We start from the raw sequence: 25,622 nt of genomic DNA on the forward strand, positions 1-25,622 counted from the left end.
CAAGGGGAGCTTTCTTTCTTTGAGGAGTTCTCATGAATTGAGACTAAAATTTTCTGGATTGTAAAACTGATTTTGTGATTGCACTCTCACACCTTGAAATTGACTCTCTTTATTCAAGCTGCTGGAACTTGCAGACTACTAGCTGAGCTGTTAGAAGTCACATAAAAATCACCAGTTGTAACTCCTAAAGGAGAAACAGCAAAGGAACTGTTGCTGGACTTATAAATCTTTTTCAAATATTTGAGGTCCAGTTGTTATTTGTAGGTTGCTGGAGAAAATGTTCCAGCATATTAATATCAGCGAATTTATATGTGTAAACCTGTGTACATTTCTTTATCAATCTGCGTTTATTCAGCACTCTAAGATGATTTACACCCTCCCAGTCCCTGAAAACCCTGAGGACAGAGCGTTACACATACTCCCAATTATTTATGCATAAAAATATGAGGTTTGGCCATTGGACCCACTGACATAGCTAAACATTTTTGGCCTCCTCACAAGGTAAAGAGTGGCGATGTGGCGGTTTGTGGACTTACATTCCGTAGTCTGCATTGGTCTGTGGGGGAAGTGAAGGGTGGGGAGAAAAAGAGCTCCTTCAATTTCTTAAGTTACTCTCTCAGAATTAGGGTTTCATCCATTGAGGTGCAACATCAAAATTGGGATATTTTCAGGTTTTGTTAGCTTGGAGCTTTCATTTCTGCTCTTAAGTTATTCCCTTCCCCAACACTGTTTCCTATGCATATGTTTGGTTTGGCGACTGGATGGGGAGGGGAGTTTTTATATACGAAGTGCTTGTATTTCACACTAGGTACATTTTATTTTTCACCTAGCATCATGAAAGCAGGGGCCATGATTTATACTTTATAAGCACAATGCTCAGCATATAATAGATACTCAGTATCTACTGATTGATTTCAATTTTCATGTTGACTAGCAGTTTCTGAACTTTAGTGACTTAAAATAATATCTCTAACTCCTAGAGATGAGGTGGTTGAATTTTCATTTAAAGGTCTAAATCCAAAGAACAGAGTTCATTAGGCAAATATGACTTTAGACACCAAAACTCGGTCATTGTGTTCTTAGTTTTGGTCAACTTGGTTTGGATCTAGTTAGACTGGATAAGACTATAAGCTTCTAGGACTTACTTTTATTCACACAAGCATGACAGATGATCCTTCTAATAAGTACATTAAACACACATACAATACACACACATGAATCCAGTTTCCAAAATTGTTCCACATGTTAAGGTCAGTGTTGTTTAGTTCAAGTCAGTTTGGTAGTGTGCAAGGAGGTTTTATAGAAGGGCAAGTCAGATAAACTATGCTTTCAACCAGGCCTTCTTTTCTAGTTTATTGGATATCTGTTAAAATGTAAGCTCTATAAGGGTATAATATTTGTTCTTGTTTTGTTCACTTCGGTAAGAGCTTAGTGAGCAGTACCTATATGCCGAACAAAGTGGTAAGTCCTCTGAAAATACAAAGAAAAATTTTAGTATGGAGCAGTCCTTATCTTCCCTGAGTTCAGAATCCACCTAAGAAGATGAAATGAATAGATACAAAAAATATTGCATGCTAAGACACTCAGCCCAAGAACAGTAAAGTCTGTTATCTTTCTGGCTCTGCTACTGAATTGCCTGGTTAGCTAGGACAAGTCACTTTATTTGGGGGGCATTATCATTTCCTTATTTGGAAAACTGTGGATTACATAAAATTAGAGATTGAAACTATGATAGTTGTATATGTACAAATTCAGAGGAAACGAGACAAAGTGTAGGTTATAACAGCCATGGAAAGAGTCAGGAAAAGATGGGTTAGAACTCAGCCTTGGGGGGTGGGTGGAAGAACTCAGCCTTGAAGGGTCAGTACCATTTAACTTTGTGTAGGGAATGATTGGGAAAATTTCAGGAAGAAGTACAGTACATAAGATGTCATGCAGTAAAATATAAGTTTGATATAGCTAGGATGTCTTCAGTAGTGGAGAATGTATTTTGGCAAAGAGGAAGAAATGACATTACCAGAAAGGAGGAGTTCAGGTAGTAGAGAGGTACAAAGTGTCAGAAAAGAGATTTGGACCCAATTCAGGAGAAGAAGCAGTCATATATAAAGTGTTTGTGTGTTTGTATGTGTGTGAATACATGCAGTGTATGTATAGTGCTGGCACACGGTGAACTTCATACGTGGTTCAGCAATTGTGTGTGTGTGTGTGTGTGTGTGTGTGTGTGTGTGTGGTATGAAAAGAGAAAGAGAGGAGAGGGAAGAGATGGGGAAGAGAAGGGGGAGCAGCAAATAAAAATTGAATGGATTAGGGGCGCCTGGGTGGCTCAGTCGTTGAGCGTCTGCCTTCGGCTCAGGTCATGGTCCCGGGGTCCTGGGATCGAGTCCCACATCGGGCTCCCTGCTCTGCGGGAGGCCTGCTTCTCCCTCTCCCACTCCCCCTGCTTGTGTTCCCTCTCTCGCTGTTGCTCTCTCTGTGTCACATAAATAAAATCTTTAAAAAAAAAAAAATTGAATGGATTAGTCTGGCAATAGTGTAGGAGGTAGTAGTGTTCAATGTGTATTTGAAGACAAATCAGCTGGATGTGTATTTCAGCTATCTGAGCATATAGTCACAGGGCTACAATCATAGATTCAAGTTGGAAATATTCTTAGATAATAATTATTTTAACCTCACACTTAAAGTAAAAATCTTTTCTGCATTCTCCCAGTCTTTGACACTTTGCAGTGACAGAGTTTACTGTTTTGCAAGACAGCCCATTTTGTTTATGGGTATTTTGTATCCTTAGACAGATCTTTCTGATCCTGAGCCTAAATTTGCCTCCTCATGAGTTCTACTTGTTATCCTGGTTCTCCCCTTGGGACTACACTGAAAATGTCTAATTTTGTCTCCACGTCACATTTTTGGCTAAATTTTCTTTTTTTCAGGAAATAAACTTGCAGTTGTTTCAATCCTCCCTCCACAGCATGATTTCAGAAACTTTACCATCTGGACTATCTTCTTCTGAAATCTTTCTAGACTGGTAAAGTTCCTATTAGAATGTGGTTGCCCAGAAATGAATGCAGCCTACCAAATGTGGCCTGACTAGTGCCAAATTCCTCGGCACTAGTGAACTGGGCATTCTATTTGTATAGTGCTCTATTCTAACACTACATTTGCTTTCTAAGTAGCTACATCACATTATTGACTCATTTCAATTTGTGACTGCCTAAAAGCCACAACTACACAATGGCTTGTTGACCTGGGGAACTTCCTCTTTATTATTTTAGCCTTTCAAACCTGTTAAGTAAGATCTTTGTGAGTAGAAAATCTAAATGACTTGGCAGGTTGTAAAAACTACTTCTTTCTTAAAAATCTCTAGGATTTTTATTATTTGGGGGGAGAAAGAGTGTTGAGATACAGTCACAACTCACTAATTCAAGAGTAGTTGGAGGATCTATTTACTGAATTAGCAAAAAGGCTGAATTACTTTTTAATTTGAAAAATAATGATATTTGAAAGAAAACAGTAATTGAAATAAAGATTATGATGATATTTTCAAGGAAAGGATGTGCTCAGCTAGTTTTAATTAATAGACATAACTAGTCTTTTTTTTTTTTAAAGATTTTATTTATTTATTTGACAGAGAGAGACACAGCGAGAGAGGGAGCACAAGCAAGGGGAGTGGGAGAAGGAGAAGCAGGCTTCCCGCGGAGCAGGGAGCCCGATGTGGGGCTCGATCCCAGGACCCTGGGATCATGACCTGAGCCGAAAGCAGACGCTTAACGACTGAGCCACTCAGGCGCCCTAGACATAACTAGTCTTTAACAGCACCCTTCCTTACATACATTTCATGGTTAAAATCTTTTAAAACAGTCCCAGTAATGCTCAATGTTGGGCATTTATTTGCTGAGCCAACTTTTTTCCCTATACAGCAGTGAAGAAAATACAAGTAACAGCTAAAACTTTTATGGTATCTACTATATGCAAGGTTCTCTTCTAAGTACTTTAAATGCTCATTTAAACTTCTCAACCATCCTATAAAGTGAACACTATTGTTATCATAACCACTTCATCTCTATTTTACAGCTGAGGAAACTGGGGTGCTGAGAATTTAAATAACTTCTCCCAAGTGAAATAGCCAGTAAATTCAAATATGGGATTTGAATCCAGATGATCTGGCTCCAGAGTTGATGCTCATCGTGCTTCTCATATCCAAACACTCATTTCAATCAGAATAGTAGAATCCAAATAATATCTTATTATCTAGAAAATGTCCTCAACTTGCTTGGGCTAAGAAGACCAAATTTAAGCATAAGTTGAGCTTCCATAGTTCAAACTAGTATATCTTCTGTCCTGCAAGTGTTGGTGGTGGTGGTTATGGTGGAGGAAGTTTCACAATTGATTCTGGTCCTTTTGTGTATATAGTATATTTGATTAAACATTTTAGGATCTCACAGACATGTGACACAATGGTGTTAAAATATTTAAAGTTACATGAATTGGCAAGGCATTGGCTGCCCTCCACCTAAAAAGGTAGATGGATAGATAAATACCTTAAGAATCCAGTCTATGAATTAATTGCTGAGACTGTGATTGGGATAGTGGAGAGAGAGATCAATCAGGAATCTTGGATCTTAGTTTTGGCTGTGTCAGTAATTGGTTCTCTGGCTTTTGATAAGTCAGTTAACCTTTCTGAGTTTCAGTTTCTCCATCTTTAAAATAAGATTAGATGATCTCTCAGGACCCATCTAACTCGAGCATTCCATGTTTTTAGAGATGAAAGTAAACCAATGGTAGAGAAGTAGAGAAAGAGTTTAAAATGCTGTGAATAGAGGAAAAAAGTCTAGCTTTGGCTTTGCCATTTTTAATCATTCTGGGTTGTAAATGAAATTGAAAAGCAAGGAGGGAGCTCAATGACCTCATCCTCCACAATGTGGCTCAGAACTGGGTTTGCTCATATTAAAGGAAAGGAAAGAGGGGGGAGGGAAGGAAAGAAAGGGAAAAGAAAAAGGAAAAAAGGAAAGGAAAGGAAAAAGAAAAAAAAAACCCAAATCTTTCAACCCAATAAAGCTAATTTCATGTGAATTGGCATCAGTGCAAAATAAATTAGATGAGTAGTTTACAGTATATCTCCTATAATCATCTGGCTTGTCTTGAAACATTGAGGTTTTTAAACAAATTTTACTGCCTACTCTATGGCTTTGTGGTTCCATCATGCTTAAGGAAAAATGCTGACAACTTGTTTTCTGTTTCCACTGGCAGCATTACTGTTTTTAAATTGAAATGATAAATGGTCGGGTATGGTGCAATGGTTGAACTCTGAATTCTATACTGATATTCTATATTTCTCTTTAATGCACACATTATTATTTTCAGGTAGATTTCAACTGTGTTAGATAAAATGGTCATCATGTGATAATTGTAATCAGTGAACAATTATATGGATTTTGATCTTAAGACTTGAAAATGGTATGTCTTGATTTAGGCTTTTCTTCATTTTACAGGCACGCTCTTGAGAAGACCGGGGAACTCTGAGGAGAAAATTACTCAGATTTTTTCTACTTGGGGAAACCCAGGTGTGCAGAATATTTTCCTAAATTTTTTAATCCTTCCCTTTCAAAGCATTTGAAAACAGTTGATTTGTATTTTTTTCACACACATTGCCAAAGACAGTGTTAGAGACCTGTAAAGACTCACTTTGATCTGAAAGTAGTTTTGCTTGCCTTTCGCTTATGCAATTGAGCACTACCTGATAATCAAAACCAATTCCCCAAACCTGAGCTTAGTCCTTTGATGCCTTGAGTCTTTGGGGGAAAGCTTAAAACTTTATATCTTCATCTGTCAAATGAACTGGTCCAAGTCCCAAACAACATTATACTCAGTGATTTTTAACCACTGTGGAAGATGGAGCAATCACAAAAGGCTGCTATTTGTGTTAAATAATGTGTATATTAAAATTATTCATGGGTGAAGCTTACTGATGTTGGGTTCTTTGCTTGGTGTTCACCTAACTCCCTCTCCTATATTCAGCACATTCCCAGCATTCCCTCTGTACCCAGTGTCTTCATGAATTCCAGAATCCCTCCTCCTTTCTCTCTGCCTGCTTGTACATTCATCAAGACCTATCCATCAGTTGCCTCATAATTGTATGCTTCTGTACGTCATATCACTTGAGCAAGTCGTGTACTTTCTGGACCTCAGTTTTCCCATAAGTAAAATAAAGGGATTGAAGTAGATGACCTTGAAGGCCCCATCCAGTTCTAAAATTAGAATACCTGCATTAATGTGGTATCTAGTAAATGTGCTTTGCTTCCTGATAGAGGAGTTTGGTGAGATTATAAGGGCCAGATTGTGGCAACTCCCTGGGAACATCATGATTTCACTTAGTTAAAATTATTTTAGAAGACTAATTCGAAGCCTTTCAGAGACTTCCTCATTAATTTTGTTTTCCTTTCAATCACACTCCATAAATGGCTACCTATTTTGTTTATGCCTATAGTCAACTCTCTTTGTTGCTTTCCAGGAAGCAAATATGATTTCATAAACAGAAGAAAAGATTTATATGTATCCTTTTGGATTTAACTCCTTACTCATTTAGATGAGCTCAGATCTTAGCAAATGAACAATATGTCTGAGGAGTTTCTTCAGCAAATTCTCCTTTCTGTTGGTATCATCCTAGCAATATTTTCCTGGATAATCCATTATGATCAAGTCTTCCAAAATATTGTCTCACTCTAAAAGCAATTGCTTCTTACAAATGCTACTCATGGATAAGATGTCTTCTTAAAGTAAATTTTAAAAATCTCCTCTTAAAACACAATTAATCTAGTGATATTATCAATAAATTTTCTAATCAGCCTCTGGGCATTTTCAATTTCTATAACAAAAAAACAGCTTGATTTTACGCAGGTTAAGGAAAAAAACCATGGTGGATTTTTTTTTTCCTTTTGGCTTCTCTTTCTTTTAAAACAAAGAACAAAATGACAAATCTAAATTTGAGACATCTGGATGTTTCCCATCATGTGGCTTAAACATCTGCATTTTTTCACTTCTGATCCAGATGTTTTGGTCTTATGTAAACCTAGCTAAAGTGAAGGAGAATATCAGGCAATCATCTGGGGACTTTGATTAACATGGACAGCAAATCTGAATAACCCATGTCTGAGAGTCCTGTTTTTTGTCTAGTTCAGAACACATTACTAATGAGGTCAAAGTTACTGTAGGTTTGTTCCTTGTAAGGGCCAGTTAGCTCTGATTTGTTCCATGGCCACAGAATGCACCTCTAGCCTCAGCCAGCTGTCTGAAAAATGAGTGTCCTTGGTCCTACAGGCAGTCACGCAAGAAATTGAACAGCCAATTTCTACCACTTGAAAAGTAAAATAAAAATGCATTTCCCCTGGATGGTAGGTCAGCAATGTCATTTTTGTATAAAAATAATAATTATAACAGCAACTCTTATGTAGTGTTTATTTTGTGTCATTCTTTTAAGTGCTTTACATACATTCAATCATATTGTTTACTGCAACCATATATATATATATATATATATATATATATATGTTATTGTTATACCCATTTTACAGGTGAGAAAATAGAGGCATAGAAGGTTAAGTAATTTGCCCAAGATTAAAATGAATGGCATTCTCAATTTTTCTGTTTAATTCCCTGCATCTCCTTTGTCAAGAAGGTTGGGAGTAATTACAATGTATTGGCTATCTAGAAAATATGGCAGGGAGGACAGAAACTTGGATATTTCTGCATCCTGAATTCATTGGTGGAATTGCTACTGTGACACATCCTGTGCTCAGTAAAGGAGGTTGATCTAATCCCTATTATTCCACCCAATATGATAATTATAGACATAAAAGTACCCTTTGCAAAAAAGAGAGGCAAAGTTTTTTGTTGGCAGTAAGTCAGTATGTAAAGTACATATTTATAAAAAAGTTCTATGTGGTTGGGAGCAATGAACTCCATTGGGTGGTTTCATAGAATAAATTGTCTGGATGCTCTGAGGAGGAATGATTTGTTTGACTGGCAAAATGCTTGAGAAACTTTGATCTCCAACCACAAATTGACTTTAGAATTCTAAAATCCTAGACCTAGACAGGACGTAAAGAGATAATTTAATTTATTTTTTAAATTAAAATAATAAACAAAACTGCTTGCTGAAAGAAGCAAATGAAAAAAATATCCCTCTTACATTTTTTAAGGAATCCAGGAATTGAAACTTCACAGATGCTCCCAAATCCATTTGTCCTTTTAATCAAGACATGTGATGTGAGCACCTACTCTGTGACTAGCACTGTCTTGAGTAATTGAACTATAGCAAGGAATAATACATGGCCACCAATCTTCAGAAACTCTTTATTCTTGTGTTTTCTGCTTCTGAAGGTAAAAGCTCTCTTTCTTAAAACTGTCCTATTTTTTTTGTTGTTTGTTTCATCTTCTGGCATTGTGGAAAAGAATTGCTCAACATCTTACTAATTGAGACTCTGTTCATTTGTTCATTAAATTCCATTTCCTTTTCCTTCTGAGCAAACATCTAGACTACACGCCCTCACCCTTTAATGTGAATGGATTTTATGGGCAGTTTTGTGCCAATCTCCATGCCCTCTCCTTTTACCAATCTACTGGCTGAATGGAGAGAACTCCTTGAACCTAGAGGAGATCAGAGAAACAAAATAAAGAGCCTGTCTCTGAATAACTGTGGAGTACATCCTCTTCCCATGAGCCCCTCCAAGCCTCATCAGACTGTGATGTGAGCAGGCAGTGAATTTTATCGTATTAAGCTGCAGGATTTGAGTTGTTGTCCTTTAACGACAGTTATCAACTCTTACTAATACAATGCTCCTTATCAATTTTCCTTCGTAATTTTAAAGATGGTAATCATTCCACATTCAATTTTGGTAAAAATCTGGTTATTTGGGCTCAAGCTTTACATGGTTGTTAATTTTTTGTCGTTCTTCATAGGGCCACTCCATAAGCTTCCTCCTACCACTCCAACACACTTCAACATATCCCTTTTTGCTCTTTGTAAACCTTGTCCAGTTTCTCTATTTTATTTTTTTCTATTATGGTGTTTTTTCAATTATGTTCAAACTAGTGACAAACACCCTCAATCCCTACCTTTTGAAGTTCTAATTGAACAATTTCAATGCCTTTATTTTCAGATCATAATTCTATACTCCAAAATCAAGTGAGGAATTTAAATAGAATCAGTAGACAGATGAGACCCAAAGGACCAAACTCCATCAATTCTTTCTTTGAGAATTTGAGATTATATTTAGTGAATGAATGTAATTACTCATTTCTAAAACAGCTTTGCAGGAGTACTTTGTCTTTCTTGACCATTATTCTCCTGCAAACACTTCAAAAGTTGCTCCAGTAGCAAATACACCTATCATTATGTTGTCTCTATTCTTGTCCTTACAGTGTCAGGATGCTCAATTAAGAAGGTAAGTTAAATACTCCAAGAGAATTCCTTTTGTGCAACTAACTTTCTTGATCCTTGAAGTCTTTATTGACTTTTTAAAACATTTTCCACTTTTCACTTCACCCCATCCTATCTATTCCTCTTTCTCCTCAGATTTGCCTTTTCTGAGAGTATCCAGTTCACCACTCTCCATCTCTTATCACCTCATATGTACACTATGACAATAGCATCCCAACTGGTCTCCCTGTCACCATTCTCTTCCACTATTTAATTCTTCCTGCATCTGCTACCACATGAATGTTCCAGCACCTCACCTATCCTTATTTCTTACTATGCCCTCACACAGATTTCTGCTCTTGCTAGCCAAATATGCTTGTTATCAGCTAAACAGAAATTGCTTATTTTCTCTTGCTTATTCTCTGCACTTGGGAAATTGCCTTTCTTCACCACTGTTCTTTCTATTCCAAATTCATCTCTTGCTCAGTTTGGGACTGAATCATCCCACCTCACTTATCTACTCTGCATGTAAAATATTAATTTTCCTACATTGGAATGTGTTTTGCAAATGCCCCTTTCTTTGTGCATATAATGTGTACACTATTTGAAAACAGGGACTTCAAGTTTTAAAAAATATTTTTATTATACTTTATGTAGTGGGCCGTACACAGTGGGCACTCAATTAATATTCATGATTGACTTTAGTACTCTCTGGAGAAAACGTGGTTGATCAAACAGCAGTGAATATTTGAGAAGACAAGTTTAGATGGGTGCAGGTGATTTTACAAGCTCTGATCTCACAGTAATTAGGATGCTGAATAACCTTCTTAAATTGCTTATGGCTGATTTAAAATCACAGTTCTAAAAAAGGTAAGTTTTATATGAAAAGGTTTGAAGCTAATGATTATTGTTTATTAGACAGCCCCATACATTCATCAGAGAGCCTTAATATTCAACATTGTGACCTCCTATCTTAGAACAAAAATGCATGAGTAATAGAGAAATTTGAGCCAATTTTCAACATGAAATTCTCTCCCAGAAAAGAGCAACAACAATTGCAAGTGTTCAAACTTAACTGGTCACTATGGAACTATGTTCTGTCTTAACTTCATTCTGGTTTTATCAGTTCACTACCTCACCTTGGGAAATTAATACAAGGAGAATAAAGATTTAAATGTACAATTTCTAGGATATTTCCCATGGTCATTATTTAATTTTTTAGAAAACATTTGGTGAAAACCAACCAATTTATTTAAAAATAAAATGCCAAAGGGCAGTAAATGCTTGAAACCAGTGGTTCTATACTCTTGTAAGCCCTTTAATCACCAAGTGGGTCAGGGAGTCTTCTCTTTTTTTTCCAGAATTTGCTTCTTTCACAACACCTGCCATTTTTCAACTTGTTACAAAAGTAATCCATAGGATATTAATCATTTCCATGTCCTCTTGAAACTCCTCTATAAACTTCTCTTCCATGACTGAACTGTTTTTCCTGTCTTTGTAGTTTGTTTCTTACTTTTAAGCCCCACAATATTAGCTAGAATGCTCAAACAAAGTATCAATTTTCCACATGATACTACCTTGGGTTCAAGCCTTACCAGAAGCCCACAAGTGTCTTTGTACTCCTTTTTTTTTTTTTTTCAAATGAGAGTGATTGAAAGCTGAACAGATTTGGATCTAATTTTATTAAGGCTTAGAGCGGGTGAGGAGAGATATCTTCTTACTTCTTTTCAGGAACCATCCAGCTACCTTTCAGAATCTCCATATAGATTGGAGCTCATAGATTACCAACCCTGCCAGATTTTATATTTTGCCAAATTAAAATCATGTACATGTTGACCATCTCCTGAGCACTATTTATTCTTAATGCTGTTTTCACTTCCTATATATCTATTGCTTTTGTACATTTCTCATTTGTCTCATAATTTCTGACATTTTCAGATTTTTTTATTTTAAATAGTCTCAATTTTTAAAAGTATGTGTACTGTTGATGGATGAGCTAAATAAATTTGCTATGAACATATGGGAACTAACTGCACTAGTATTTTTCTAAATTTTCAAATCTATTTCAGTGAAAAATTGAGAAGAAAGTTTTTCCTACTGTGTAAGCAAGTGGAAGAATATATTATGTTCTAGACTAAATGCTTATTATACCCTATGGGATATATCTTTCAAAGATCTCAGATGAAAATCAAATTTTGAATTGCCATCTAGAAATAAATTTTTATAGATAGTGTACACATTGGTTCCTGAAAATGGTAGAAAAGGTTTCTTGTCAAGTTCCCCAGCACAAGTGTGAATGCTCTGTTTTTGAGTACTTACTAGTAGTGAAAGGACACATTGTGGCCAGCCAACTCAAATTGCTACCCACGTTTAATCATTGTAAATAAAGGAAGCGGAGAGACCCATGTTATATTTTCAGAACTGGCATGCTCAATACAGAACTATTAGTTTAAAAATACCACTGAACATTCTATTTGAATTGATCTAGGCTTCTGTGGAAAACAAAATAATAAAAAATACAATTGGTCACTTAAACATATATACTACTCATTTCATGCAGGTTATTAACTTAGTAATTACACATATCATTAAAGAACAATGAAGAGTAAATATAACTTTATAACACTTGGAAAACAGTTTGGAATTGATAAATTTCCATTTTGAAATACCTATTTTTTTTTACAGAAGCAAAATCACCTTTCTCAGTGGAAACAATACATCTATGAAACACCTATATGTGTTGAACAGGACTTTTCAAAGGAGCAACTAATTGTCCCACTATGAAAGGAACATGTATTACTGCTAAGCTTTTACATATTGTTGAAGCATAATGTATTTTCTGAGCAGCTGGATATAGAAAAGCAATGGAGAAACAAGTACTTTAAACAAAACTTTCATGGATCACAGGGAATCAATAATGTAAAAAGGTTGAAAGAAATAATCAAAACATATTATCTAACATTCTCTTATACATTTGAGTTTCACATTTACAAGGGTGGGGCAAATTCTTAATTTTTACACACTGTGTACATCTGTCCTTATTTATATTTGTCCAAAAACACGATTTACAAACCATTTGCAAGGTGCCAGAATCAACCTTGATAAAAAATTGGCCCCCACAGGCATCTTGGTAGAGAACACACCAAAACTGAGTAATTGGAAAGAACACAAAGTGGTAATCCACAATAAATACTAGAATAGGGGCACAATCCTTACAGCAAATTCCTAATATTTTAGATCATTCACAGGGATTTTCTGGTGTGGTACAGTCACGGTCATAATGTGAAGGTGGAGAAGTTTAGTCTATAAAATATACTCTTTGAAGCACCAGGAATAGAGACACTTCTGCAGGAACCTTGCACACATGGCCAAGAAGATATTGTGTATGTACAGAATAGTCTGTTTCACAACTACATTTTAGATGAGAATCACTGCAATTGCTGCTCTACCACTAGTAAACGTGAATCATTTTGCACTTCATCTGTTGATACTGTTGTTTTACTTCTTTTCTACTGCTGACACTTGCAGTTAATATTTATTTAAATTCAAACTCCAATGATGCTGTAAAAAAGTAGGAAGATGCGCACGTCTTCGTATAAAGCAGGTCAAGAGATCATTTGGAAAAAATTCAAATGTGAATTATTAGCAAACAATAAAATGTGCATCTTAAAATGTGTTTTCAAATTTGTAAAACTTTTGAAATAGGCTAGAAAGCCATGAGTTCTTTAAAATCATCTTCAAAGAACTAGCAGCCTCTCTATTCATTTACTTAAGAAATGCATATTGTTTGCCTACCTACCAGTTTGCCTACAGAAGATGTGCTTCCCTATACAACTATAAGCTGTCATATGAGCTGTTGATTTAGTCTAGAGAAGTTGCCCAGTATGTTGAAGAAGTTCCAAACATTTCAATCACATTTTTTCTTAACCGATCTTCTTCTACAAACAATCTTCTAATTGGGGTGCTTCAACACTTCTTTCTTGATAATTCCTGATTTTTCAGTTATTCTGTAGAAGTTCTCTTTTCCCCTTACTCTTAATTCAGAATTTTCAAATTCAAGTCTTTAAGTTTTCCTTATTTCAAATACCACGTAAATACTGAAATATTTATAAATATGGGGAAGATACCTCATCTAACTAAGTTTGTAGTCCAAATGGTATCATAAAACCTACTCTAAAACAAAAGGATATTTAAATATTTATTTTCAGGAAGAAATCAAAACTATACATTGAAACAAGGTACTATACTACAAAAACAGGTCCTTCTTCCCCCCAAACCCCACTATTCTGGAAATGTAAACAAAAATTTTAAGTACAAAAGGGATTCTGTGCCTTCTACTTTGAACACTTTTTCAGCACCTCGACGTTATTAGGTGTACTTTATGCTTGATAAAGCAGAAATTCTGTATGCTCACATAGCTGTTCAGAGGACTTCAGGGTTTTTACTACCAGATATCACTGGTGAAGCTAAGCTCTTTGGACGATAAAGGTAGCAGGGAACTGTTCCTGTGAAATTCCTGGGTATCTTTCAGGGTATTATTAAGTGGCAGCTGTCCATTGAGTAGTGCCAGAGGCAGGTTGCAATAAGTATGGTGGCTGCCTAAGGAAGGTACTGGCAAGGTGGTAGTTGGCATCTCGTGTTTATAACCTCTGCAACAGTGTCTCATTTGCATTGAATCTGAATGGTGGAAATCAGGGAGATCAGCTTGAGATGACACCAGAGAGGCCGAGGTACTGGTCATGGCAATAGAGGGTATAGGCTGGAGTTCTCCAAAAAGTCCTTGTTCTGCAGAGTCCAGAACATGGCACCGAGAAAGCATTTCTTTTTTCTTGATGGGCATTTCATATACTAGTTGCTTCCAAAACTTAGAATTTAATTTGCTGCTTTTGGGTCCCTTCCACTTGATCAAGGACAGAAGTTTGATGCTGCGCTTTAGTGATTCCACTTCCTGGCAATTCACCTTTCCTTTTAATTCTGTACACTCAATCAAGATCACTTTGATTTCTCCACTGACTAGCATGTTATGGAGTCTGCTTTCCAATTCGAAAATACTCCATCCTCGTCTGAGAGTATAGTCTGGAGTTAGCACGATAATAAGTCTTCTGCTTTGCTCAACACATCTTGTGAGATCTTCAATGTATGCTACAAATCACAGAAAGAGAGAAAGAGTAAAATAAAGACATTTCCAGTCTTTAAAGCATTAGGTTTGCACTCTAATATAGCAAAAGCCAGTTTTTCACTAAGGTACATCACATTTTCTTTTCTTGTGCTGCACATTTAGAAAGTACATTTCCAGGGCGCCTGGGTGGCTCAGTCATTAACCGTCTGCCTTTGGCTCCGGTCATGATCCCAGTGTCCTGGGATTGAGCCCCGCATCAGGCTCCCTGCTTGGCGGGAAGCCTGCTTCTCCCTCTCCACTCTCCCTGCTTGTGTGTCTGCTCTCGCTGTCTCTCTCTCTGTCAAATAAATAAATAAAATCTTTTAAAAAAAAGAAAGTACATTTCCTTAAAAACAACAATGAAAACAAAACTCTGCTTATAATACTTATTTTCTTTCCCCTCATCATTACTTACAGTGTTCTGTTGACTAACACAAAACTGACTTCTTCAGAGCTTAGGTGTATTTCAGCTATTTTTATTTATTTAATCATTTAATTCAAGGCAGGCTTCCAAATTTTATCCCAATGTCAATGTATCAACAGCTCTAGGGGAACAAGTAATCATCAGATTGATGAAAAAAGAAATGGAGCTGTTTAACGAATGAAGGGTCACTGTATTTATGGGTTTGCTTTGGTTTTTCCCGTATTTTTAAACTACTAAACTACCAAACTACTAAACAACTAGGGGGTATGTATCTGAACTACTTCAAAGATAACTGATAGAAATAGTGGAAAATCTCTTCTAGAATCATAGCTTGTTTCTCAGAATACCTTTTGTTATATGCAGTCTTAGGTTCTCCATGTTGCCCTTCAAACTGAGAGATAGGGAAGTGGTATGTGTGTGCCCAGGAGTTTAATTTGAACCAGCTGCTCTTTGTTCTGGGGAAGAGTAAGGGGTGAAGTTAGAGGTGGGGGATGGTGTGGAACAAACTGTAAAAGGGTAAAGGGGGAGTCTATCAGTTGAGAAGTCTTTGCCCTACTTTGTGGAGCAATTCTGAGAGTGAGGTAAATATGTTATAGTCTTTTCATGGTAGAAAAACACTCAACTAACTCTAGATTTATTTATTCTGCGGAATAATCCTTTTGCAATCATGCATCCCAAAGTCTTATCCACCAAAAAGGGAAACACACACATGTGTTAACAAATGGAGACTTGGACACAGGTGCGGCAACAGAGAGCTGTCTTTACTAAGCAGAGCACAAGGCCTTGTCTAATGTACAGTGCCCTCTAGCAGAAGCAGTGCTTACAGAAGCATAGCAACATTTGTCACTGCAAATCTGCCCAAGGTTACAGACTGCTTTCAAGGAGTCATGTCCAGTACATAGTGTGGGGCCACCAAACACCATTTGAAAAGAGAAACTTATTTTACAGATGCATATTTTACAGATATCTCTCTTTTCCAGGGTTTTATTTCCACCACTAGGAAGCAAGAACACTTTGACAAGTAAAAATGAGTAAATTTTCTACACACCCTATAGATAAACAAAAAACTTTTTAAGAGATACACATAGAATTGCTCATTTAACAATTTGTTGTTACTATTGTTTTGGTTTTTACTTAATACATTTTAGGACTTTCTCATGCAGTAGTTACAATGACTATTTGTAAGGCAATTTCTAAGTGTAGAGGGAAGCTCTTAAGAATTTAAAGAGATTATTTATTCAGGGAAAAAATCAGCATTGAAATCTGGAAAAAAAATAAAGTAAATAAAAACAAAACAAAACAAAACAAAAAAACCAAAACAAAATAAAAACACCACACAAGCAGCAATGGGGAAGTTATCACTCTGTAATTATCACTTAGAGAACTGGTGAAACAGAATGGAAGGAAAGGTAGAAAGTTTCAATAGAGTGGAAAAATTTTATCCCAATGTATCAACAGCTCTGACTCTTCATTTTCTTCCTTTCTTCCTGCTCCCAAAAAGAAAGAAGTTATGTGGGAAGCTTCATCATTAGAGGTTGGATCTGTAAGATACAGTAAAATAAACTATCATGCATCTTTCCCATTATTCTTTTCACCTTTCCTCCACACAAAGCAAAGCAAAACAAAACAAAACCCAAACCCAGAATTATGGCATCAGTGCAGGAGTCCATGAAAATACAGTTTTTCCAGGTGAATTATGAGTTAGTTGTTAATTTTATAGAGGAATTCTTTACAAAATAATTTACCAAGGGGTTATTCCAAGTAGTATTCTTCCCTCATTAATTGTAGTTTTCATTTAATTAAAAAAATGATCTGTACAAATTTTGTCAGGAGCACATCTATCACATAAACTATGCCTCTATGAGCAACACTTTTTCTATGTGTTGAGATGTAGTGTAATTAACTTTTTAACAATAGTTTTAAAAACAAAAGGTATGTCTATTTATACATATCTCTACTAGAAGAAAAAAATTACAATCCAGGTGTCCACAGTCTTAAGAGAAACTATACACATACACACAAATTAATTTGATTGGGATTTATGGGCTTTGGCTTTTACTATCCTCTTTCCTGAATGGGGAAGGGAACAGGGTACAATTTTTCTTCCCATTTATATCGTTCTCTTCCTTCATCCATCTATTATACTTTGCCATTTGACAGCTAAGCCAAATGCAACAGTTAGGGTTTTGGGGGCTTCTTAGAGATTCATTAGACAGAATTTGCATTTGCCTCCAGAAGGAATGACTGTCAGGACAGATCCCACTAATCTCAGCTGCACAGGGTGTGGGTGTTGAAGGGAACCTTGGATAGAGGGAGTGGTCCCTGTCTCCTGCATACTACATTGGCTGTGCTTATCCTGGCAAAGCCTAGTGGAGAGTTGAGGCAACCATCCAGATAATTCCGGCTGAAAACCTGCTGTGGAAGAAAAAAAGGTCTGAATTATCCTGGTTTGCCCTATATATACATTAATCATATGCACTGGAGTCAGTCAGTCAGTACATCAAAATTTTCCCTGGGTAGACACAGACCAAGTGTCCCAAAGAAAACATGAGCCATTTGCTTGGGCCCTGAGTTTCGTGTTCCATTTCACTTGGTGAAAAACCAAGTGGAAGTTTTCAGATGTGGAGCCCACATTTCACTTCTTGGGATGGTGATCAGTGGCTGGGCAGCAACCTCAATGTTTGAAAGCAGCTGGGGAGGTGCCTTTAAAAGCTGCCTGGCTCTAAGGAAAAGAAGGAGAGACTGTGCACTAGCTTCCATATTCTGGCTCTCTCTCTGTTTTTCTCTCTATGTTTTTTTCTCCACCACCCCCCCCCAGCTCCTCTCTACCTCTCTCTTTCTTTCTTTTTCTGTCCTTTTTCTTTCTTTCTTTTTCTTTCTCCTTCTTGTCCTTTTATCTCCCTCTTTGCTTTCTTGCTCACTCTTTCTGCCTTTTCCTCTCTTGCTCTCCCTTCCTCTTTTTGTCTATCTCCCTTTACCCACTTCCTTCCTCCTTTCTTAAGTCTTTACTTTCTGTCTTTTTATCTTTGGGAAAAAAACAGGACCTAGCCATCATGGAAAATACAAGTAAACTAACAAGAGACCAAACAGGTAGAGTTAATATTTTTTACTTGCTAATCTTTAGCCAGGGAGTTGTTGCTGGCTTCTACGCAGTAAGTGCCCCAAATAATTTCCCTCTTACCCCAGGTTGCATGTCTGCATCCAATGACTGTAAACTAGAGCATGATCCATTAAGAACATGTCCTGTTTTTGCATGGTCTGTGAGCAAGGAATAGTTTAAGGGTTGTACAAAAAAAAAAAAAAAAAAAGGAATGTGATGCAACAAAGACCATATATGACCCACAAAGCCAAAAATATTTACTATCTGGACTTTTACAGAGAAATTTTGCTGCCCCTGAATTAGAGACCAATCAGGGGGTTTAGGTTTGGAAAAGTTCCAAATAAACTTAGCAGAAACAGGTATCATGTTAAGACATTGCCGGGCCATAGCTAGTGCAGTCTCTGACAGCCGGTGGTGTTTGCCATGGTAGAGCTGTGGTTTTGTGGGGGACATTTTAGAAATCTTCAGAAACCATTTTAAAAAGCTTGTTACCATGAAGAGATAATAAGGAAACTTAAAAAAAAAAATCCCTAAATCTACAGCACACATGAATATTCATTAAATCTTGCCTTGACTTATTCAGGCGAATTTAGCAACTGAGTACCAGGAATCCCTCAAAGGCCCTTTTTTCCAAATAAAAAAAATATAAAATATCCCTTAAATAAGCGGTAATTAAGTTATTTCTTTGCAGAATTTGATTTGAAGTGACTTATGATGACAGAAAAGACTAAAGAGGCCTGGGTCTGACAGTCTTCTGCTTCTCTAGACAAGGCTATGAAACCGTATCAAATTATCAGACACAAAATAAAGCTAATTACATTTAATCTATTTGTGATCTTAAAGAAAAAATCCCCTTGAACATAGTTTTGATAGGGGTGCCTGAGTTGGTATTAATTCATTTTTCACATTATAAGTGCAAGTGCAAAGAACCTTTTTTCTTTTGTCTATACTGAGAGTTGACGGAAATTAGGAAATATTCTAGAAAGGAAATGCATTGTCACTAGGCCTTCTTTGGCATGTGTACTTATTAAAGAATGAAGAAAGGTCAACAGGAAACAAGGAAAGTGACTACCTAAAACTATTAAAAGGAAAGCAAATTCAATTTAAAAATTTCTTTCAGGGACAGTTGTATAAACCAAAATTATAGTGCATTTAGAAAAGTAGAATTAGCTCTACAAAAGTGACTTGGAAACAGGACACTTATTAACAAAGCAAAAAAGTAAACTGAAGAAAGAAATAAAGCAATAAAATAGAAACAGGAAGAATGGCAGCCCCAAGAAATTGCTTCTAATGGGATGTGTAATACTTTCCCAAAAGAACTCAGTATGCTTCTAAATCTCAGGTGCTGAATCTACTGCAGATGTAGGCAGAAGAACAAGGGAGAAAAAAAAAACCCTTATGTATTTAGGAATTTCCATGAGGTCTTGCTACTGCTTACTAACCACCTGATTTATCAAACTAATCAATTAGCTACTTGTAAATTATCTTATGTCAGGGTCATTGTTAGGGGTAGTTGGCATATTTTTTAAAAGTTAAAAGACAGGGCGCCTGGGTGGCTCAGTTGGTTAAGCGACTGCCTTCGGCTCAGGTCATGATCCTGGAGACCCTGGATCGAGTCCCGCATCGGGCTCCCTGCTTGGCAGGGAGTCTGCTTCTCCCTCTGACCCTCCCCCCTCTCATGTGCTCTCTCTCTCTCATTCTCTCTGTCTCAAATAAATAAATAAAATCTTTAAAAAAAAAAAAAGTTAAAAGACAAATAGCCTGTAAACAAAGACATGATTTATTATTTTTCCAGGTTCAAATAATAATAGTTTAATATACCCATAGCTATGTACATCCACTATCAGTTAAATAGACAAATCACTAGGATGAGACAGGATGCATTAACATAGATACTACTTCATTAATTTTTGGTCAACATTAGCTAATTAATAGCTATCAACAGTGGTATTTCTAAAACCTATAGGGTTAATATTTCAAGACTTAAAATCAAGATTTAATTTCTAAATTGAAATTAGAAATGAGTTCTTTCTAATTGATTAAGATGGGTCCTTTCCTTTGACTAGTATGGAGAAACCAGCAAAAATAGTAAAGGTTTCCTATGTATCAGAGAAAAACAGATTATTCAGCACTATATATTTGGGAAAGATTATTAGCCCTCTGGTATAACTGGACACTTATAATGAGGTACTTTATAATGTAGTCTCACTGAAAATACTATCTGCATTTTAAATAATGACGCTTAATACTAACCTACTGAAAGAGTTATATAGGTTGACAACCTGACTCTTTATCTTGGCTGATATTACTAAAGATTTGGGTCTTGATTCTGCCTCTGGGAGATATAAGATTCTGCCTGTGTTGTCTGCCACAAAGACTGAGGCAATAAAATTTTTATTTGAGTATGTGTATGTGTGGGAAGGAGGGGCTTTCTAAACAGTGTGTGATATTACTTACCTTACAAAAACTTTCCCTTTCTCCTCCCTCTCCAAGTCCTTGGCTTGATATTTCATAGATAGTTCATTGGGTTAAATTTTTTGGTAAGAGTTTTGTTCTCTACTGACTAATGTTAAGGATACTAATTAATTCTTATTGATAGGTTGGTTGATCAATGGTTAACATGGATTTGCTGGGACTTGTAAGTACAGCGAACTATATTTATCACAGTTTTGACTTCGGAGACCATATTTCTGGTAGTGGGTCCCTTACTTTTGTTATTACATTTTACCTGTGGGTGGGTGAGGAAGCATGACAGTAGGCAGAATCTACTCTGGAATATTGTCCACATCTCTAAATTCTTTCTCATCTCTCTTCACTTCTTTACCGAGAGTAGAGGTAGGTAATGGAACACATTCAGAGAATATTGAGGGAAAGATAATGTGGAGAGTAGCAAAAAAAGTCTGCAAAATGTCCTTCCCCTCCTCTTTTCTCCTTTACCCTCATGCCCTAGAAACTTGTAGATAGAATTAATTTCAATCAGTGCAATCTTAGTGAATAGGGAACAAGACTACCTGGTCTTTATATTGTCTTTTCTGTAGCTCCTTTGTACTTAAAGACAGTTTTATCCTGGTCTTCTGCTCTTTTTTTTTTTTTTTTTTTAAGGTGCCTGTTCTTTGTGCCACTCAAGCAGTAGATTTCTTGATTGAAATTCTACACAGTTCTTCCTTAACCTCAAACTTTCACGAGAAACCTTAGTCTATTGACTTCAGTACATTTGGGGGCATATTGGGGTATAATTCCCTTTCTCTTGACTTTAACATGAAGGGGATAGTGGGCATACCTAATTTTATTCCATGTGAGTAAATTGCACACAATGTGTTAAATTTCCATGGTTGTGTATGTCACCCCTGCCTCACACTTTTTAGGTCACAGACATCAGAATGCCTAGAAAAGGATTTTATTACTCCCCAAGGAAAATATACTTGAATGGTGTCCAATATGTCCAGCTATTAGAGGAACTATTGGCAATGAGTACTTACAGATCCATGTACAAAAATATTTTTTGCATGCCTCACTTAGAAGTGACTAGGGATCATCTGACACCAGATGTATTCTCCACTCATTTGTCATTCCATTGTCAGCACAATCACATGGCTAGCACTAAGCATTAGAAAACTGAAGATTAGAATAGTGAGGAAATGCAAGAATGTAATCAGACATTATCATTTTCCCTTAAATTACTGGAGTTATAGGATTCTTGAGTTTCACTCACTCAATTACTCCTTCAGTAATACTGATACTTGAGGCCAAATTCATAAATATAACTTCAACAGACAGAGCTGATCAAACATATGTATGACAATATCTTTAGTTTTAATGTCTTTCTCCAGCATAATAATGCATGAATAACTCACATAGAGATCCCCTCAGTCTTTCTATGAATAGAAGGGAAAATTGAGATAAATGCCTTTGAAGGATTTTTTTCTCTCTTCAAAGTCCACTTAGATATTTATAGATTTTTCTAAAGCTTCAGACAGAACTGGCTCAATTTATAATTGTTAATAAATATTGCATATGCATTTTTAAGTACCTTGAATGTTTTCTCTCAAAGGCAAACAACAGCTACAGGATTGGGTTGCTTTTACTTTTAGTCTTAGAATGCTATTTTCTCCATCTGATCAGTGACCCTCAGCCTAATTCAATAACCTTTTATATTTTTATGTTTTTTAATCCCTGCAGAAGCACTGAGATAAGATGGGATAGAGAACCTAAATGGTACTCATCCAAAAATGTTCCCAGTCTCAGGATCTCAATTGCACAGCTGGGTTCTATTGGTCACATGTCAGCTTCAGAGCACATCTGTTCATTCCTCAAGGATCCACTAGGCCCCATGAACACAATGTGCTCTGTGTACAGTACTTTACACCACAAAACCCAGCAGCTGCAGGGGTGAGAAAATCTCTACTTCTCAAGTTTGTGTCTCTAGGCAGTTTGAGTAGGGTGTTTTCTATCTGGCTTTCTTTTGGTTGCCTGTCAGTTCTGACATTCAGATGCCTGTTGGCAACAAAGTTGCTTTTGCTATTCTCAGGACAGATGTTTCTAGCCTGGGAAGAGACAAACTAAATTTTTACTGGAAAGTAGGAATTCTTGCCACATTCAGGCACCAAACCTGAGAAAACATAAGGAAGATCCTGGCTACAGGCTCAAGAATGGAAAGGCAGGCCACTGCCAGGAAAATAATGTCCAGATCTGAAGACTTTTAGTTTTAGCCTTTAGGAAAAATATTTGTGTCAAATCTCCCCATCTCTGCTACTTCATGATGACCAAAGGATACTTCCCTAGTAGAGCATGTGGGAACAGTGCAGACACCACCTCACCTTGGAAAGTGACATCTTTCTATTGAAGCATTTTGAGAACTATTGGTCATATGAGGAAGAGAGAGACTGAGACAGAGACAGAGAGAAGGTTGGGGGAGTCCCCTTCATGTACTTTTGAAACTGTATGCATTGGAAAAGTTTGTGTGTTAATGAGATTGAGTTGGAATACCATGAGAGTGGTGCAAAAGAAACTGAAGATACATCAAAAGTGAAGACATTAAACATTAATGGGATAATGTCATAGACCTCATTAATTTGATTCATAGAAAATTACTGTTGTAGATCAAGGATGATATTATGAAGTCTGCTTTTACAATCCTCAAAGGCCTCATTGCTAGTTTTTGGAGGAAGGAGTAGTCTTGGGTCAACATATTTTAAATGAGATGTGAGGGACAAACATAGCTTATAATATTGTAACTAGTTTTTCCCCCCAGGAATGTGTCTATATTTATATAGCATAACCTGTTAAATCTGTACCAATGGCTGCAAATACAGACCACAGAAGCTTCTTTAATAACACACATACACCAAGTCCAAAATGTTCTACTCTGTCATTCATGTGTAAATCAAGTATATTATTCATATACTTCATCGACTTCCTGAATGCGTGCTAAAAATGCCAAGGAAAAACTCGTTAATTGTGACATGGTGACTGCTCAGCCAGCTCTGAGATGTTGATGGAAAAAGAAAAATTGTCAAAGGGCCTTTTTAAGAACTTCTGCAGGTTACACTTGCAAATCGGAATTCAGAGAACATGAATTTCCTCATTCAGGAAGGAAGGATTAAAATCAAACACCCTCCAGTGGTTGCATCTAAAAACTGCATAGTTGTCCCAAATGGCTTACTTGTAAAAGGAGTCTTCCTGTGTACCATTGAGTACCCAGGATCCAAATCCCTGCTCAGTCTGATGGTTGTATAATCTCAAAAAAAAAAGATCTTCTATGGACTATAAAATCTCTGCCATCCTAATTACTTCTTGGGTGTTTTTATGTTAAGTTCTTTAAATGTCAGGGTATACTAGGTGACAACGTCCTATCATCTCTTATTCAGCATGTTACAGTCCTCAACTCAAATCTTGTAGTTTTGAGCTCGGAAATATGGCCTATATAAGTGTGTTGATTCAATTGACCTGTCAGGTCACCAAAATAGACTATATGGGAGCATTAAGAAGATATAATTTGGGGATGCATCTTTTTCACCCTCATGTTGCCTGGGTCTGACTCTCACCTATGCACAATAGCTTCTTTTTTACATAATAAGCAAGTGTCATCTACTGAGTCTTAGGTAAAGTGACTCTCCTGTGTTCCATGTTATCCCCGTTTCCCTTTCTGATGTACACTATGGTGAAGCAACGTTTTCCAGTTCAGAAGAACTGGCGGAGTTGATAAAGACTGCCTATTGTGGTGCTAACAATTTTGGAATGCAAGAAGACAGAAAACCCAGCACCACATTGAATCCTATTGAAGATGACTTAACAGAGAATATAAATTCCACTTTGGTAATGATATTAATTTAACACAATTTAGGATATTATCACTCTAAAAATTGATTTTGCAGAATTTCTACATTTAAAAAGATGCTCTTGGCAAAACAGAAAAAATAAATAGTAATTTAATAAATTAAGCAAAAATAGTAAAGAAATGTTTTTATTTTTTCATCAACGTTCAACCACTTATAAGTATTCTTTCTAATATAAAAAAAAGCAATATATTCATTAGCTTATTTTAAGGACTGAGACTATTCCTATGAATTACAGTTTTTTTCTTTCAGTAGAAAGCTCTTTTTTAGCTTTCACATTTAGGTACTGTCATGCAAAAATTTAAACCCTTACTTATTGCATCCTCATTATTTCCTCCTATCTTAGACACTGCTCAAACAAAATCAACAAGCACCTATGAAGCACCCAATGAGCTCAAATTTTCTGTTAGATCATGACAGGAGTATGAGGATAAATGAAATACAGTCTCTGCCGTCATGGAGCTTACAATCTTGCTGAGTAGATAACATATAAATAGATGGGAAACTATATAAAACAATAAAAGAATGTAAAATATCACAGGAGTAAAAAGTTTATAGGCCAACAAGTAACTGTGCATGGTGAACTCTAGGGCTGGATAAATTATTATGGGCTTTTTACATAGGCAGTGATATACAGAAGGCTAAGTAAGATTTGCAAAGATATAAAAGGCTAGCATGAACAAAAGCATTACAAGGACACACAATGTATATCAAAGGCACAGTGTGGTTAGAGTGAAAGGTATAAGTAGGGGAAATGGTAAGAGACAAGTTTAGGAGACCAATCTGGGCTAGCACCAGATTACAGAAGTGTTTAGCTGAGGGGTTATGGATTTAATCCTATAAGAGATGGTAAACAATTTAAGGTTGAATGGGGGAGTGACATGATCAAGGAGTTATACACATTTGTGGAAATGGATGAGAAGAAAAATAAGGAAGGCAGAGAGTAATCAACATTGTAGTAATGAGGTGATTTGGGCCTACACTAGAATGGTAGAACTGAGAATGGAGAAGATGCAATGGACACTGGATTTGGGAGAGAGATCGAAGAGAGAAGAATCGAAGGTGACTCAGAGGTATCAGCAGGTTTCTTGGGGTTCAATCAATGTAGAAGTGGTATCTCAAGTCATAAAGATGAAGGGAATTACAGAAAGAAAAGTGTGGAATACTATGAGAAGGAGTTTGGGAAATTATTATTA

The 25,622-nt window shown here is 36.5% G+C and overlaps 1 protein-coding gene across 1 annotated transcript in view; it reads right to left on the reverse strand.

The window, feature by feature from the left end:
* Window positions 1–10,073: 10,073 nt before the first annotated feature.
* The window catches only part of LOC102730018 (X-linked interleukin-1 receptor accessory protein-like 2), a 22,925-nt gene continuing 7,376 nt past the window's right edge, over window positions 10,074–25,622 (reverse strand). The window contains exon 3 of the mRNA XM_081808480.1: window positions 10,074–14,551. Coding sequence (XP_081664606.1) covers window positions 13,854–14,551 — 698 coding nt within the window. The 3' untranslated portion in view covers window positions 10,074–13,853. The remainder of the gene's footprint in view (window positions 14,552–25,622) is intronic.

Source organism: Leptonychotes weddellii, chromosome X (genome assembly GCF_054177405.1).
Source record: "Leptonychotes weddellii isolate Sample4059 chromosome X, ASM5417740v2, whole genome shotgun sequence".
In the NCBI taxonomy this organism is placed as follows: Eukaryota; Metazoa; Chordata; class Mammalia; order Carnivora; family Phocidae; genus Leptonychotes; species Leptonychotes weddellii.